The 19,258-nt window shown below is 31.3% G+C and overlaps 1 protein-coding gene across 4 annotated transcripts in view; it reads right to left on the reverse strand.

The window, feature by feature from the left end:
- Nucleotides 1–19,258, reverse strand: part of DIP2 (disco-interacting protein 2) — a 252,891-nt gene that overhangs the window by 21,119 nt on the left and 212,514 nt on the right. For 3 of the 4 annotated variants that reach the window (XM_035357833.2, XM_035357830.2, XM_035357829.2), the window contains exons 30-35: nt 15,670–15,831; nt 15,448–15,578; nt 13,630–13,721; nt 10,579–10,655; nt 4,497–4,667; nt 210–404 (exon numbers count right to left, since the gene is read on the reverse strand). In XM_035357833.2, coding sequence (XP_035213724.1) covers nt 210–404; nt 4,497–4,667; nt 10,579–10,655; nt 13,630–13,721; nt 15,448–15,578; nt 15,670–15,831 — 828 coding nt within the window. The remainder of the gene's footprint in view (nt 1–209; nt 405–4,496; nt 4,668–10,578; nt 10,656–13,629; nt 13,722–15,447; nt 15,579–15,669; nt 15,832–19,258) is intronic. The other variant, XM_035357831.2, reaches the window with a different exon arrangement.

Genomic DNA, 19,258 nt, shown 5'->3' on the forward strand with positions numbered 1-19,258 from the left:
TTGGATCCCAAATCCCTTGACCCAAATTTGGGTTAAATGATCAGCATTCAGTCATTTTAAACACCTGGCCAACAAAGGGTTCATATACTTAAATTTTTGATAAGTTCATTTTACTATTAAAATTTATAAGAATTCTGTATGCAAGTGATATGAAATTAAAGTAATACAAAAATAAAACAGGAAATGAATTAAATTGAGAGAGATATTACTTCTCCAAGATGTGAATCACCACACTGCCCTTTTGTTTCTGGATTTGCAATGACTACTTTCACTCCAGGCAATAGTTTCCCGGATTCCATCAAACATAAGCTATGTGGAGCTCCCCTCTCAACCAAAGTCACTCGATCATTGCGCAAAGCTCTCATGTCAGCATAAACTGCAGTGGGATCAGGACTAGATGCACCCTGCAATGAATTTCAAGCATTAAAGTATGTAAAATTAACATTTCTGGAAACAATATGAAGTAAAAGTACAAACTTGCCCAAATGAGATTAAAAAATTAATTCTCAAAATAAAATTTATAATTGCAAAATGAAATTTTTTATCCAGTAGCTTTATACTTCTTCAAAAGTGGCACAGTTATAAACAAAATATAACGCTTTAGACAAACACTATATAGCCAGTCACCTGAACCCTTTCAGGACGGGCATCCCATATACACATTCCCTAAGAACGTCTCTTACAGCCGGGTGTCCCATCCACACATCGCTAGAGATTGCATTCAGAGGATGGGTGATGCGTATCTGAAGGCCACTAGATGGCATCCTATGCCCATTACTTTTGAAATGAACACAGTTTTAGTTCATGACCTTGAGTTTGATATATTCTGCCTGACTTTAGTATTTTACTCATCAGCTCTTGTGAGGGGGGGGGGAAGGGAAAGCGTAAACAGAAGTGAGCTCTTTAAATTGCTGCGTGCTAATGAAAACATTGGCGTGTCTGATTTATATCCAATTCCTTTTTTTTTATTCTATTTTTTCCTTTACTGTGTAGGGTCTTTTAGGGTTAATATGTCAGGTACTGTTACGTTTGGCATTGCCTTCAGTTATATTTCCGTTTCTTCTCTTTTTATTTCGGAAAGCCTCACGTCTAGTCTATTACGCCGGGAAGGCGCTATTTTATCAGAGGAAGAATACCCTTGTATGGTCAATGAACCATTTAATTAACGCAGATAAGAGTGATGATTCATTTTTTAAACAGTTAGAAAGTGACACTTTTTCTAAGAGTTAGAAAGTGATACTTCTCCATACTTCGAGATTTACCACAGTCTTCATTTTAAATTTTGTTACTTCTTACTGTAAATTGTCTTTATTGTGTTGTTTTATTAAGTTTATTAATTTTAAACTTTATAGATGGATTTTATCAATTAAAACTTTGGAATAATTTGAATAGTGCTTCTGAAAATTATTTTACAAGCATTTTTTTAGTATATTTTCATGTAAAATAAAGAAAAAAATGTTATTAAGTGCTAATTTTAACATATATAAGAGCTCGAGTAATAATCTAAAATGATACCAAAAATCACGATGCTAGTAGCGAAATTTTTTTTTTCCTGATTTTTTTTTATAAAATTAGGCTTAGCGATGCAAAACCTCCGTTCTGTACAGTGACTGCCTTCGATTCCCTTCCATCCCACACGAGCATCTTAAACAAAGGTGCGCCGTCACGAAAAGGTTAAGGCACCATACATATGCACATATATATACATATATGTACATGGTAATTAATATACATGCCACTACATTAACAATCTTAAGTTAGAATAACAGGGCTTTTCATGGTATAACATTTTCATTACAGCCCCTTAAATAATGATAAAATTGTGCTCATTCCCAAACACATAAGGTAAATGTAATACACCACATGTTTAGACTTTATCATTAATGAAACAATGCAACCAATTTGTATCAAAAGTTTACAGCAAATAGCTCGTTTTTTGTAATTTAAGCACAAAAATGTAATTCAAATGATCCAATACGCATAATTTGGCTAAAACTACTAACAAAAAATACAGAATTTGATCTAAATTTGAAAATATTTACGAGCTTAAATCTACGTGTTTAGTAATATTACGCATGGAATTATAATTACACTCTACCTCGATAAATTTCACCTAAACTGTGTATCCTAAAAAAATTCTGATATGCTATTTCAAAATATTCAAAAAATTTTTAATGCCTTTTCCACTTAAAAAAAAATGGTACTATTCTGTTTTAGGGACCATAAAAAATTGCAGCAAAATTATATGCGCAACAGCGCCAAATCTAGCATATGTGCCGAAGTGCATAAATTTATAGTTCTATATTTACAAGTCGCCATTGAAATACTAGCTTAATTTTTTTAATTCTTTTCTAATAACACTACGGATTTAACAATTTGTGAATTGCCCAATTTGAAAAAGTATGTAATAGAATTTTTTCAAACAGGCATCATTCATGATAGAAAATTATGTTCGAATATCCACGAGATGAAATTATGCTTTAGTGGTAACTCAGTAGCGAAATGGTGGCGCAGGAAAGAAACCTGTAATGAGAAGAAAGGATTAAGAAGTCAAAATTGGTTCGAAGGATTGAAAATCCCCTTTGTTACAATGGTTAGATTCATCTATTTTTGGTGTCGGGAGATGACATCTATTGAATTTTGTGTATTGAAGTAGACGAAAGCCTTTTCAGTAGAAGAAAGAATAACGATGGACAGGTTCTTCCGCCATAATGTGTTTTCGGCAGATTATGCTGAGAATCGAATGAAGGTTTCTTCTCAATTGCTGTTCCAGAACAATCGGCGAAGACTTTATTGAATGTCATAAAAAAATATCGCAGAAGGAAGCATTATTTATACTGACTGCTGGAAATCGTACAAGTCGGATAAACTGCAAAATACCAGTTTTGAACATTTTACTGCCAATCACTACTACAATTTTGTGGACCCCGAAAGTGAGTGCCATAGACAAACAGTAGAGCGGCCTGACTGGGAGGACATGGTTTTAAAATCATTCATCAAATTAATCAAAAATATAGATAGAAACAGCTCAAGTGGAATTAACTGAATAGATTTTTAGGTGCTTTTCACTATCATCAAAAGATGCTGGAAAGAAAGAAAAGAAAAAAAAAAAAAAAAAACACCTTACTGTTTAAAATTTTCTTTACTGGTATGACTAAAAACTTTTCCAATAGAAACCTAAAGATCATATCTGTTACATACAGCAGTAACCACATGCAAAGTCAGTTAAGAGCATTGCATTGCAAAGACCTACTACTTGATACCGTTATATGCATTCAGATTTGGCTACATGTACTCTAAAGGAAACAATGCTATGTACAACTGAACGTAGTACAGTCAAAAGTCTTTAATTCGGACTCGTTGGGACTTCGGCGTTTCTGGATTATTGGGTTTTTCCGGATTATAGATCATCAGTTTAAATCTGGTAAGATGGCATGCAGAAATTATAAAATTAAAAATATGAAACCGTAATGAAATAAAGAGCAATTATGATCTAAAGGGTATCAAAAATTACAAAAAAAGAAAGCTTAATATTTATTTGTTTACTTTTCTTTCAATGCACGCATGCATAAAGCATACATTACGCATAGTCGAAATTAGAAAATTGCAACCAGAAAACTATTTGATGTGTATTCGTGATATTTATAATGATGAGGAATTTGATTTAAATCATATCAAAGACAGAGTACATCGAGATGAAATACTACATTTAGTAAGGAATTATAAGCCGAATAAAATAAAAACATTTGCCCTGAAGATAAGGACAGTGCTGACAGACCAACTTCCAGTTCATTGCCCGCCATGAGTTTCCTCCCCCCCAACAACTCGCTGAACAACTTGTCGTGAGTCGCCTAGCTCATGATACATGGCCAAATAGGTATAGTGACGGATAGCTAAAATTGATGATGATAGCTGCTAATTTTAAAGGTTTTCAGGTATCGCAAAACAAAGGTGAAACTTTCCAATTAACGGATTTTGTAAAGAAAAATGGAGAAGCTGTAATAAATGAAGATGATATAAAAGAAGTTTTTCATTGTGATGACAATGCTTCTCAATCATCAATAAATTAATGAATGGCAAAATCTTTACAGGACTTCAACAATGCAACTAAACAAGAATTTATGTCTGTCTACAGAATTATACAGAAAGTAGCACAAAAACAGAAGCAACTTAGAACTTACATTGAAAGAAATGTTTAATAAGGTAAGCAAATATATATTAAGCTATTTGTTGCAAATTTTGATACCTTTTAGATCATAAATACTTCATTATTTCATAAATCACGATTTCATATTTTTAATTTTATAATTTCTACATGCTATCTTACTAGATTTAAACTGATGATCTAATATCTGGAATCACCAAAGTCCCGACGAGTCCGGACTTCGGACTTTGTACGGTATAACATTTCAACCTGGTGTTTATAAAAAGCTCACCATATAAAAAGTCACTTTAAAATTAAATTCTTTAAAGGGTTAAAAAGTTAATACACTCACTTGAAGACAAATTGCAACATTTACACGACAGCCAAAACTTGTGCTCACAGCTCTGGGAGACAATCCTAAACCAGAAAACAATTTAGAAAATGAAGTTGTGAGCCCAACTCTTGGTCTCTCTTCAGCAACAACAACACATGTTCTGACACAGCTCAGATTGATCCCTCTCTGCTGTAAAAATATGACATGAATTAAGAAAAACTGCAAAATCCATAATTTTCATTGGTTTTAGCATGTAATTAACATGAAAAATTCATTCAATGGAAAAACACTATATAGCAAAACTGCATATGTTAATTTATTTCAGATATGAAGCTATTTTATATTAATATGAAAAATATTGTTACGAAATGCCTGGCTGCTTTATAATAGCTTCCCTACAAAGCAAGTTCAGGGTTGCCAAAGAATGGCAAGGCAGGATTACTAGACTGGGCATGAAATCGCCCATTTGGTGACAAAACTGGCAATATGCCATAGACTAAGCAAGAACATTCTGGAACAATTTCTTACTGGTTTGCCCCAGAATGTTCTTGAAGGCAGGTCGAAAGCTATATAAACCCTGCCTGTATGCAGAGTAGCAATGCATCGTGACGTTATCATGAACAGTATCTTGAGTGTATCGAATTTGGTAGTAGTGCTGTGAGATTAGCTTGACAGCGATCAACTGAGTTGGGAGCTGTACTATGGTGCTTTGCCTTGAAACTGTTTTCACCATTATATCCTGATGGCTGTGTTGCTGATTGTTTCAGTGTTTATCTTAGTTTTTTTTAAGACTGTAACACATCTTTGGAACTATCCTGTGAAATACGGATGAATTAAACTGTGTTTTCATTCTTCATTAAGTGTTCTCATCAGTCACTCCAAATCTACGAACCCATAGAATGCAACAATATAAAATTACTTTATAATCATGAATATATACATAAAAGTTTAATATCAAAGAATCCTATAATTGAAAATTGAGTAATGCTGCTACAAGAAGAATAATGTAGCTACGCAAATACTAATCAAGATGATTAAATTCTGTATTTAATAAATAAAGGGCACACTAAACTGTAATATTAAATAATTAGAAGAACAGAAAATTTTTTTTCAACTCATGTTAATGTATTTCTGAATATTCCTTACAATCTGACCCCCCCCCCAAAAAAAACATTTTTTCAACTACTCTGTAAAATAGATCAAAACTTCAGTTATAGACAAGAAATCCAGCATATCCAAGCTAATTCATTTAATCCTACAATGCAAATTATATGCTTATATATGGTAAATTTTCAGAGTTACATAATTACATTTCAACTACCATATTATTTATAAGCAAATAATGGTTAGAAGCGAATTATTTCTTAACCCTTTAACTGCCGTGGGCGTATATATAAGTTTTGCTCAACCGGTGCGCTTTGCTTTGCACTGTTACCGATAAAATTATTCACAAAGCTTTTGAATGCAATGCAAAGGAGGATACTATTTTAGAGAAGAGGGGGGGGCAGGAATTGGAAGAGGGAAATGTTTCTGAAACGGTGAAAGTAATGACTGAGCGGTTATGCTTGTGTTTATGTCTCAGTAAAACATATTTTTTTATTTCGTATCTTCTGTTTTCATTTACTATTAGTAGTAGGTGCTTTTTTTATGAATATGTCTGGCAGTGAAATAGATAATAACTTTCCATCATCTTCAAGATCAGACACCTCAGAATATGATATTACATCAGATGAAGAGGATTGCAACTATTCCCTGAAAAAGGTTCGATGTTGGGTATGATTTGATACGAAAAACTTGCTTATGATATCCAACCAATTCAGAAGAAATAAATGTTTTTTTTATGTTTACCAATTTTACAAGGTATAACACTGAAACTCGATATTACAATTTACTGCTCTAAAAATAAATTGATCGAAACTCAATTTTTTGGAATCATTTTTATTATTCAAACATCATTTTTATTATACTTACATCTTCTTTTTTATTATGCTTTTACTTTAAACATTAAATTTTGTATTTTCATTTTTTCTTTTATTCTTTATTTTGTGTAAGTAAAGTTTTTAGACAGCAAAACTTGCACTTATTTTCTCCCAACACGTCGCATAACTACGCACGCCTGAGTAAAAATGGTGGCACTGGGGAGTGAATCTTGTCCGTTTTCGCGGCAGTTAAGAGGCTAATATTTTCTTTCTAGATAGTTTAATAATTCTGAATGTAGAGATTAAATTTTTGTATTTTCAATTAAATAAGAAAGAGAACCAAGTAACAATGTTGCAAAATAATAACCAGACTTTCTTCTAATCTATTCTTCAAAATCCCTGGCATTTTGATACAATATACGCATTATAAAATGTCACATATCTGTATCATTAAAATTACTTTTTGAAATAACTCAAAATGTGCATTCTAATGAATTTCTCACAGGAAGACTTAAATTTAAAACATAAATAATTCTTCAACAAGTTCATATTTAAGGGCTAATCACCTTCAACAACTTTTAAGAAAAGTAAGTTTGGGAATTCTTTTTCAATATGTAATTATTAAAAAAGTAAGAAATTTTGATACAGTGTATGTATTATAAAACGTCACATATCTGTATTATTAAAATTACTTTTTAAAATACATCTCAAGATGTGCATTGTGAAGAATTTTTCACTTTTTCACAGGATGACTTAAATTTAAAACATACATAATTCTTCAACTAGCTCATATTTAAGGGCTAATCACTTTTAACAACTTTAAAAAAAAAGGTAAGTTTTGGAATTCTTTTCCAAACGTAATTATTAAAAAAAGTCAGAAATTTTTGGCTGAATACTGGTTTACTTTCAAAAATGAACTTCAACCCAACATTCAAAATCAAGGTGGTCTAAGAAAAACTTCAGAATGAACTCATCTGCATTGGGAACTGGACTCTATGATTATGGCAAAGCCTGCATCCCAGGGCTAACCTGACTTAAGAAAGGGATTTTTAAGAGAAACTGCTTTATATTCCCATTATACATAGGAAAAACCTCCATACAGTCAGACCATATGCCAAGATAAGAGGCCAAATCAAACTGTTAGCTTTCAAATCTCTTATTCACATAACCAATGGACAGTACATTTGCATAAGGAATATCAATAATCAATTACTAAAGCCATATGCTCCTGATCTTAATGCACCACCTCCAAATTAAACTGCTACATGCAATCTTACGTAACATGCACTGTGGATACCTTTTAATATCATCACATATCAAAATTTCAACAAAGAACTCACTGAATACATATTGCTACTGCTAAATGGTCACATACCTTCCTACATTTGTCTTGCTCTGCCAGTATGTGTCACATGGCTTACTGTCTTTTTTATTATCTAAAAATGTGATCAAGTTATATAAAACTGTGGGATGCATATCACACCCACAAAGATGTGTAACCTAGGTTATATATTGTAGGAATTAAGTGACTAGCAATAAATTGTGTTTTATTTATAGCTACATTTGTCTGTGAATATTATCATATGTATATAAGAAGCTATCTTCTATAATTATCAAGATATTTACAAGATTAAATAAATATTTATAAATAAAACTGACCTAGCATCCAAAGTGTATGCAATCTTTTTAATTTTGAGATGGTGCACTTAAGATTAGGGGCAATCTAAATTTTTACAAAATGAATAGCCAGAAGCATGCCCAGTTTTAGCTTCTCAAGAGTTATAATGTAAATGTATACTTGTTTCAGACCAATGTAACACAACAGAGGGAAAGTGGAAATAGTCTTTACTGAGCCTTATGTAGTATGTTCATAAGTTACAGTAGATTCCCAAGTCATTTTATATTTCTTAGCTCACACTCTACTTTGATGACCATAAAAATATTGATAGTAATGTTATCATGTATGTCGTGAGTGAATTACAGAAGGGAAGCAAGACTTTGGCTCCCAAAAACTGATTTTTCAATCTTGATTTTATAGTTAACTTTTCTAATTCCAAAAATATATAACATGTTTCGGTTTGAAGTACTAGATATCTTGTAAATTAAGATAAAAGACACAAATTAAAGATATGACACATCCCCTTTTTAAAGAGACAATTTTTAATAAGTGCCTTTTATTTAGCCTTTAAACTGAGACTTATCAATATTATTTTGAGTTCTTTATCTATGCATAAGCATTTATATTCAGAATTACGCCTGTTAGGAATAAAAATATTTTCCCGAGATCTGAATTCGAATCAACTTCAGCATATCTATGGATGGATCGAAGCTTTTAAAAATATATTTGTTGGTGTCAAACCACTGAAAACTGAAAAGGAGGGCATAGGAGGTATTTTGAAGACCTCATATTTGGAAATGAAAGGCTGAAAATTTCTTAGATTAATGCAGATGTAAAAATTTTTAAAGTTGAAACAATGATTTATGCTTCCCAACCGGATAATGGTTAGTGATGCCGATTGGCATATCAAAGGGCCCAAGTTCCAATCCTAGAGAAGGCATGGCTGTTTGTAAATGTATAGTGCCATGGGAACACTCTAAATATGAGGCGATCTGAAAGTCCTCTTTAGAGATTGGGTTGTAGGGGAAGAGGCGTGGGAGACCTTCAGACCCATTCCCCTGGGTGCTCTCAAACAATATTAGGCATGGAACTGAGCAAAGTCATACTGTCACTGGCATGGTGCTCAAGGCTGTTGCCAACGGACAAGCACAATCTTGCTGTCCTTTCCACAATTTAGAGGGCATGTTCTGATGTTACTGTCAGACAAGTGAGATAAGTCACAATGCAACAAGTTATAAAATCACTCACAAAATCAGAATCTTTAAAAGACAAAATAAGAGGAAACATGAAGCTTCACGGCCATCATCGCATCTTCATTATGATGCAAAATGTTAAAAAAATTAGAAGCAAATGTATTGATAGAACAACCTTTCCCCTCCTTTTTTTTCCCTCAAAATTTAGGTACATTTTTCTAAAATTTTAACTGCAAAGAAAGCTTCAGATTTTTATTTCATAATATGTAATGCTATTGCATGCCCTAAATGTACTGAATGAACCTTATACTCATTTTCAATTCCAGAGACCTTGACTTTGCTTAAAAATATGCTAAGTTCAAAATTTTTAACTCTACATCTTAGAATAAAAATAGAACCTTATTTCTAAACATATCTGAAAATATCAATGCAACTTCAAAGTGATATTATGCAAAAGAAAATGTTTAAGAATTCTCCAAGTGCAATGATGTATCTGAAACCTGTCATTTCAAAAGAGATTTTTACAAAAAATATAATATTGAGGATAGAAATAAAAAAAGTAATGTGTAGTTTCTATAAATAAAATACTTTGAATCTGCAATGAGTTTTTAATATGATAATAGTAAGGCAATTAATAAGGGGACTTTTCATATTTTGTGCTATCAGAAAACTCGTATTCCCCATAAGAGTTAATTGTAACGCATCAGTGACTAAAAGAATGTTTGGATTCACATATTCCTTTATTCCCATATCAACAGTTCTCTATTTTAAATTTGCTACCACTTTGTCTATAAAATTTCCTGTCTATAAAATTCAGTGCAATTTTTTACAAGCTTTCAATTTCGTACATATCACAATAACATCCCAAAATGTAAGATTTATGATGCTCATATACTTATAATGCTTATACTGCCAGTGTGTTACTGGACATAAGTAAACGGATGTTTAAAATAACATATGTTTTCAGTACCGGAAGTGAATTTCATCTTTTAATTATGTTTTACAGATTATGTTAATGTATCAAAATATTTTACATACAAGAGAGGATTTTTTAGTGTACTGCAATGTGTGCAATATGCTTTATTGTTATTTTATTTAAAATGCTAGTAATATTTTACTGTGAACAAATTATCCCATGAACAAATTATCCCATTATTAAAATTAATCCCATGATAAGTCTCGGAACATATTACTCCCACATAGAAGAGTCATGGGTATTAAAAATACTTTTTATGTTTTTATTAATGCAATGAATATTACATTTTTATTACTGCAATGAAAACTTTTGCATAAGATTATAAAAATATTAAAATAGTCCTATTTTTAACATCAAACAAATAATTACCATAAAACAGAATAACGAATTATACCTTTAACTGTGTTATTGATGATCCTAGCCCCTTAGTACAAAGTTCCATGACTCCATAAGAGCAAAATGTATCACGAACTGCAAAAACATAAAGTAAAATTAAAATAATTTTTAAAAAACCTGCACATATCAAAAGCTTATAATACTAAAATTATCAGAAAGGTTTTATTTTCCAATAGTGCTGAAAACAATGAATTTCTCCAACAACACACAAGCAGATGATAATACTAAAAGTATCTAAAGAAGACAAATGCACTTTATTTTATTTTATAAAAGTTAGGGTTTCCTTAAATGTGTTTTATGAATTCCTGAATCCAATGAAATACTATGTAGAATTCTTTGATAATTTTTAGCACAGTTTACTTTGACAGATTCCACATCTCACACTCTACAAAACACAAAAAGGAAGGCTCCAAACTTCAATTCCAATAAATACAGGCATAACTTTTCAAAAGCTTCACTTTTTAATTCGTGTTAATGCAGACATCAGAACACCTAAATGTAAAGCACTGATGATGATTCAAATGATTCTTGTCTTTTTTTTAATAGCACTGAAATTATTAAAAAAACTATCCGCATTACATTTAATGACTATAAAAATATACTGAATAAAATCCTTAAAAATGCTATGCTTCATCCACATGTGCATTTCTGCACTTCACAGCTGTAAGAAATGCATCATGCAGGTATACAAATAAGAGGAAATTCTGGAAATGAATTCCAGAAAAAATTATGTCATTCTGGAATATTTTATGTCAAAATACACACAATTACAGGCATTGAAATAGACATTTCACATGGAATAACAACTTAAGTAATTTTAAAATTACCAATTATTTCTACAGTATACATACATTTAAAACTTCTTGAACAAATTATTATCTTCATTTATTATTTTAGTATTACTTTTACGAAACAGGAAATGCTAAAAATAATTTCTATGTGTTACTGATACACACAATGAATTAACTACCTACCCCCCAAAAAAATAATAGTTTACTGGATGTTCCTTCATTTTTACTTATTGTACTTAATACTTACACACATGCATGCATTTTGGCTCATCAAATGTTACATTGCAAGGTAATTTTTAAATTATAGAATGAAGAATTAAATGATGTTAGTGCCCCCCCACAAAAACATGAAAATTCACGATGAAAATTGGCATATGTTAATTTCCAATTTTGTTTTAAACTCATACCATTAAATACTGCAATGTAACTACACAATTCTCCTCCAACTTTCACTCATTTTTTACTCAACTTCATCTAGCACATTAGCACTTTTAACTATATACAGATGATTTGATTAACTAGCTTCCAAACAAAGTGCTCTTAGACAATAAAAACAAGGACACTCAACTCAAAAGGTATGGAAAATTAGTTGTCTTTATAAACATATGAAGGTGACTGATCATGTTCTCTCCCCCACAGTTTACTCCGTATTCAGGAAAACAGATATGTAGAATGTTCACGATGAGCATGCCACCTCTATCAAAATATCTCACGCCAGCAAACTATCTCACGGCTGTGTCATACATGAATTGCTGTTTAAATTTACTTTATGGGTGAACCACATACACCAGGTGTACCATATACGACTTTTCAAACAGAATATTTAATTACCTTTTTTTTCCACACTAGATGAAGCAGTATGTCCATTATAGTGAAATTAATCAAAAATGAGGTAGTTGACCTTCATTCCCTTGCAATCTTTTTTTTATTTTTAGTATTTTGTTTCAGAGTGAGATTCATCATTGTTGAGCAATGTAATGGCTCTTTAACTGCATCAGTTGATATGAACAAATGCACATGCTCTTGATGCTTTGAATTTTTTTTTTTTTATATATATATATAATGGGGTAGATGTACCATTTTATTTATTCCTTTTAGATAATTTTTTCTAGTGTTAAGAAGGGTATTTTGTACCATTTGGTGAAATATGTTTACACCTAAATGACAAAATGAAAATAGTATTTAACCAAAGAGTATATCCGAATGACAGTCTTTTTCCGAGAGTGATGATATTTGTGCAGAACTGGAAAATGATAATTACAGCGATCCTAATATGAACATATCTCAGTCTGTTTATATATTTATTTAAGACAAAAATAACACACCTCAGCTTTTTATGAAAAAGATTTTTAATAATTTTTATTTTTACTAATGTGTTTATATTATGCTAAAACTAATTATTTTATAAAATTTTGAAGGAAACATAATAAAGTTTTAAAATTAATTTTGTTAATTATCTGAAAGCTCCTCTCATAACTTACTGAAAACTCAAACAATTAGATCACAAATGTAATTCATGCAAATTTTTTTCCAAAATTAGTCTTAGCAGCATGAATACTTGCTCCTCCCGAGATGGTGCATCCTGTTAGCACACTGTCCTGAGGGAGTGGTTAGGTGACTGAGGTACATCTCGTGAATGGTTAAACATAACCTATAGTTAGTATATATGAGGTCATGCTTACAAAAGAGATTTTTGATCCTTCACGGTGAAACATCTCTATACAATCCTATCTCATCAATATACAGGGATATTTTAAGCATTAGAAATGTCACTGATTACGATCTATGTTGTCCAAAGCTACTACTATTATACCAAAAAACAGTTATATATCTCTACTAGGGAGAGGAAATATTCATGCATCTATAAGGCACTTATTGGACCTTGCAACAATCATTTATAAGAACACACTGGAATACACCCACTGAGGACTTCACTGGTACCTTCAATGCAGCCTAAATTAATAGCCATGTGAATTTTTTCACTCATTATATTCAGTTCAAACATTGTTTCTCAAATAATTTTATTTTAGGAAAACCTGCAGCACAGCATTTTACATATGATGTCCATGAGAAATTGAGATTTTAACATAAAAATATGCAATGTTTTTTCCATATATCATATATAATGTTGAGTTTCTTAAATTTTTATACACCAATGTAACAACAAGACAAATTTTACTACACTGCTTTTTAATTTCTGAAGCACGACACTGAAACTGCAGGAAACTTACCAGCAAAAAAAAAAAAAAAAAAATTACCTTTATATTGACTAATTGTAGACAACCACAGAGCAGGATTTATTTCAACTTCTGATGGTGGAATTAGTATTGTATGATGTCCTGAATACACACTGAAAGAATAAACTGGTTATTTAAGAAATCCAAGTGCATTTCTTTAAACATTACATATTTAAATAAACTAAATGGAAATTGCATATAATAGTAGCACAAGTTGAAAATGCACTTCTTTAATGCTGAAGTTTGTCCAAAGATTATATATTCAAGATAATATCAATGAGGTCCAGGGTACATGAGCCTAGACACACCACTTTTTCCCTAACTGCACAATTACAAGTGACAACTAACATGATATGACAGTTCAAATCTCTCAAAAATAAGCAAGAAAATCGAACCTAAACTTTTAAGTAACATTCATATTATTTATGTTTCTATCCTTGTCAGTTTGTATTCCAATACAGATGACTTCCTTTCACCAGTACTATCAATTCTATTCTCCATTCAACTAATTTTAGATAATTTTTCACACTTCTTTTTTTAACAGTTTAACATTTCATGACTATATGGTTGGATAATTTTTGAAGTTTTTTGAATTAATGTACTGTAGAAATTTTAAAATTCATTATTCAACAATTTTTGCATGCAGCTGTACTCTTAAAATACATCATAAAACAAAATAGAAGCAAATGTAATTGTGCTTGCTACTACTTACCCGCTTCATATTGACTACCATTCCAGTTTCATACACGTCATTTTTACCATCACTCTGTTAGAAGTTTGCACAAATATTTTTGCTTTTTCTTCAATTGTTTTTCACAGTATGTAAATAATATCAAGGTTTTTTATGATTTACATAAAAGAGATTTTGTTATTCTTTTGGTGTTAAAATGTATTTAGCAATACATAATACAGAACAGTGAAAAATAGGTGTGCATCAAATGCTCTGAACGAGCATGGGAGAAAATTTTATGAATATTAATAAAGCCTGTTTCACTTGAAATTTAAATATACAAAAGTTTAAATTGTGACAAGCCATAATTTTAGGAACCTGAAGCAGAAATATTTCATATTTTGAATATTTTAAGCTATAATTTGGGAATAAATTCATAATAAACTTAATACGGAATAATAATAATACAGAATTTTTGTAGTATGTCATTTTTTATTACTTCTTAAGAATGCTTTTCATAAATAAACTTTCCTTCAACACTAAAAAAGTAAAATAATTTATATTACTAATAAAAGTAAAACTACCGGTGTGCGATTCAAATGGACATTGAGTAATTTAAAGTAATTTATTTTTTTTTATTTTTACCACGAAGCTGTTAGAAGACTTGGAGAGAAAAGGAAATTGAATAATATAAAAATTCCTGAAATTTTAGCCTTGATTTTTTCCTGTTTATTTTTGAGAGGAATGTTTTGGCACTTCACTTACATATTCACTTTAAGGCTTTCTATCACTAAGTGATAGAGGGGGGGGGCAATTACACTCAAAGTCATACTGATAACCAGCATCTCTATGGAAACACCAAGAAGTCTAACTCTGATTTATAAATGTACACTGATTACATTATTAAGAATATACACAATGAATGACAGTACTCATAAAAGAGGCACTTCGGAGGAATGTGATGTAAAACCGTACAGTATTAAGGCAAATGAAAATTACACTTAATATTATAAGAAACAAAATTTAATTGTATGCATTAAAATAGCATTATACATGAACCAGAAATACTAAACTAAAAATACTTTAAATGCATAGTTAAAATTAGTTTGATACAAATCTTAGATTCTCAGAAGTATTTAAAAGAATATTAGGAACAATATTTTATATACCTATTCAAACACCAGAGAGCAAAACCTAATCCACAATAAGGATCAAGGCAAAGTGCAATATGACGAGAGGGATACAACTCACAAGCTAGTTTCATACTCCTACAAAGGGATGTTGAGGCAGCATGAGACATCTAGAAAAGGGAAACAAAAGGGAACAATAAAAATTTGCACATTTAAACAAATAACTCTGAAAATAATCTTAGAACAAAATTTTTGATTTACCTTTATTCCAGCAAGCATTCCCGTTGTGCTTACACTAAAATCTAAATATGCAATCATTTCCGGAGTTGGCGCTCTGTAAATGCTTGTTAACTTTTTCTTTGGAATGTCATCAGTGTCCAAGATAAGTGGCCATGATTTTGCATCGACGACATTTCCAGCTTCCTGATTACGAACAGAAATGTATTAAAACACAAAAATGTGCACTTTTCCCCCCAAGTTACTTAAATACAAATTAAGTTAACAGAAATAGATAAATGCATTAGTGAACAGATATAAAATTAAATAAATTTTATGTAATAACACTTATTTAAATATAACCTAAATGTATGTAGATCACACTAGAGCTCCAATATTACAGATCATCTCCTGTCTTTCTATGCCAGACAATATGAATTTTGTTTTTAACTAGTATGATTCTTTAATGTCTTTTATTTATTTAAGTAACATGAAAAGATGATACAGTTAAATGTGTTTGACATGCAAAACTGGATTGCTATGTTTATCAAATACATAATCTAAAAATCTGAATATAAATGTAGTTATATACTACATGACGATTTAAGAAATAAAGAAGACAATTTAATCAAGAAAATAATTTAGAAGCAATTACTGATGAGAATATGCGAGAAACATTATTCTAGAATTGGTGGTGATGCAATATTTAGATATCATCTGAAATCCAGTTGATATTTCCTGTTCAAAGAAAATTTAACTGTTGACACTCATTTAGGAATAACCAAAAATTTACTTCAACAGAAGACAACTTGCATGGAAATTATATCTTCCCCCAAAAGAAATGTAACTTAGGAAATATGAAGAGAATGTGAACTGAACTTGATCTCAAGATCAAACTGATGAAGAATATTTTTAATCAGCATTCTCAATAAATGACAAAAACTTGAATCCAAAAGAATAAGCAATAATACTTGTGTATGAAAAAAACTTCCGAAGTCAACATGGGCAATCCACATTGTTAAATATTTCAGCACAATATGGGATAGTATACATCTGCTTGGTTCATCTCCCCAAACGTAACTTGTATGAGGTACCTTCAACAATTATTACAAGACCAATTCTAAGTAGCTCTCTATGGAAGATGCTTATTCCTTTAGCTATGGACCCAGTTTCTTCTCATTCAAGCACTAAACATATCAACAAAACATATTAGTACTAATTCAGAAGTCAAACAACAAAAATCAGCATTATATTTTCAAATTTTTACGGGGCTAGTTTCGATGGTTTTACCGAAACACCATCCTCAACAGCAAAAGTGCAAATGAACAAAATAGGATATAATGATCAGATAAGATAAGAAAGCCTGGACAGAAAATAAGCTAGTGGTGCCATCTGTTGATGAAACCAGAACTAAAACATAATTTCTTTAAAGGCAAAGATGGATTGGAATTAGTATCGTTAACTAGAACAGAAAGATTTTTTTCAATGTGAAATGCCTCTAGAAAATCCAGTTCTCCAATGGAAGATGTTTTTTGAATAATTTGTCTGGTGTGTTATTGTGTCTTAAAACATATTAGTATTCATTAACATCTGTTCTCAATAAAAAAGCCACTGTAAAATGTACACAGTGAACCTGCTTAGGATGACTGCTTCTCATAAGACTTGTGAAAGGTTATCAGCATTTTTTAAGATTGTAAAGAAAGACTGATATTAAACATGAGATACTTTCATAACGATGTCCTGTCATACAGCTATCTTCACCTTTATGCACACTGGCCACATTTGAAAAGAAGGAAATCTTCATAAGGTTGCTCTGGTATCATGATACCTACACACCAAGATCAATTTCTAAACTTCTTTCATAAGGTGCAAGAATCTTTATGGCAGGACACTGCAATGCAAGCCTGATTTGCATTACCAATTGATTTATTAAGCAGGGAATGAAATAAATTCATGGCACCATCATGCAAGATCACTTTACTTGCACAAAGTTTCGGGTAGATAAGAAAAGGGGTGAATAAGTGGAAAATCTTGAACTGGTATAGCTATCTACAACAATATAAAAAATGCTGAAATGGCATTAATAAAGTGCTTGCACCTTTACAAAAGGGTCATTCTGATATTTTTTAGATACACAAGTTATACTTACAACATTTTAAAAGTGCTGAAAGTAGTCTCCTCCCCCATCAATGCACTTCTGTAGGGAAATTTTCCAAAGATTAAATATGCCTCAAGCCATTCAATTATTGGAATCAATGAAAAAAATTCATTTACAGCCTCATCAATCTCATCTTTAGAATGAAAATGATGCCCACATAAGTTCTTTTTAATTAAAAAATAGCCAAAAGTCACACATAGCTAAGACTGAGTGAATAGGGTGGATGTTTTATTACTTTGATGTGTTTTTGTTCAAGAAACTCAACTGCCAGTCTTGCTGAATGAGAAAATGCATTGTCATGGTGAACATGAGTCCTCTAAAATTCACTTCTTAAAGGATTTCTGGAAGACACTTAGTGGTCTACCAGTCAGCAGTGACTGTCTTTCTCTCCAGCTTGATGGCTTTGACCAGTCCTGTACTTCTGAACAAACGGAATATATTAGCACTTTATCTTTTTATCATTGTGGGTGTGGGATCATCTTCAAAGGCCCATGCTTTTACTTTCTTGACATGTTGGAACATCATAAAATGCTATGGACATTTCATCACCAGCTATGATTTCAGATATAATGCAGGGGGGGCACCATTGTTAAGTAATTGAAGGGTATCTTTACTGACCCTGACACGCTGCTCTTTTTGGTTCTCAGATAAATTTTGGAGAACACAATGCAAAACTAGTTTTTTTCAAATGCAATTCTTCATAATTTATTTTAGGTATGGTGGCGAACCCAATGTTAAATTCCTCCTGAATCATTTGGTAGGTGCAGCAATTATCATCAATTAACATTTTCCGTATGGCAGACACATTATCTGTTATTAGTGCTGAGAACTTTCCTGTTTGTTCTTCATCCTGAAGAGAGTTACGACTTCTGTGAAATTCTGTAAACCATCTGAATGCAGTAGCACGAGATGGACCTTCATTTCCAAAAGCTAATTGTAGATACTGAATGTATTCTTGCTTTTATCCCGTTTCACAGAAAATCATAGTACAATAATGTTCTTGCATCGACTCCATTTTTCCTTCTGCCTAAAATTTATTCTACGCTCAATTACTTGGAACTGTCCAATGAAAAATTGTCTGCAAGGCTTGAAAAATTCATATTTTCAAATCTAACTGTTCATTTTCTTTTTGCCACTTATCGTCTGTGGGTATCTCAAAAATTTTAGAGTGACCCCCATAAAAAATAATGGATTTTAAAGTGCTGACATTTTTACATTGGTGGTTGAATCCCAGAATAAAATTTTAAGGGACTTCAATAACTACCTTACTGCTTAATTAAAACACTTAGTTAACTACTGTTTAATTTGGTGAAAATAAAATAATATGCTAATGTACTTTAATTGCTAATGTACTTAAAATTTTATTTTCATCAAAATGGCAGACTGTTTTACACATAAGGGGTGAAAAGTTATTTAAATAATATTGTTTCCCTTCATTAACCTTTGTTCAGATTTAGAATGCAAGTAGATCAAATA

Source organism: Stegodyphus dumicola, chromosome X2 (assembly GCF_044657685.1).
Source record: "Stegodyphus dumicola isolate Sdum_Otavi_A_Nest chromosome X2, ASM4465768v1".
Taxonomy (NCBI): Eukaryota; Metazoa; Arthropoda; class Arachnida; order Araneae; family Eresidae; genus Stegodyphus; species Stegodyphus dumicola.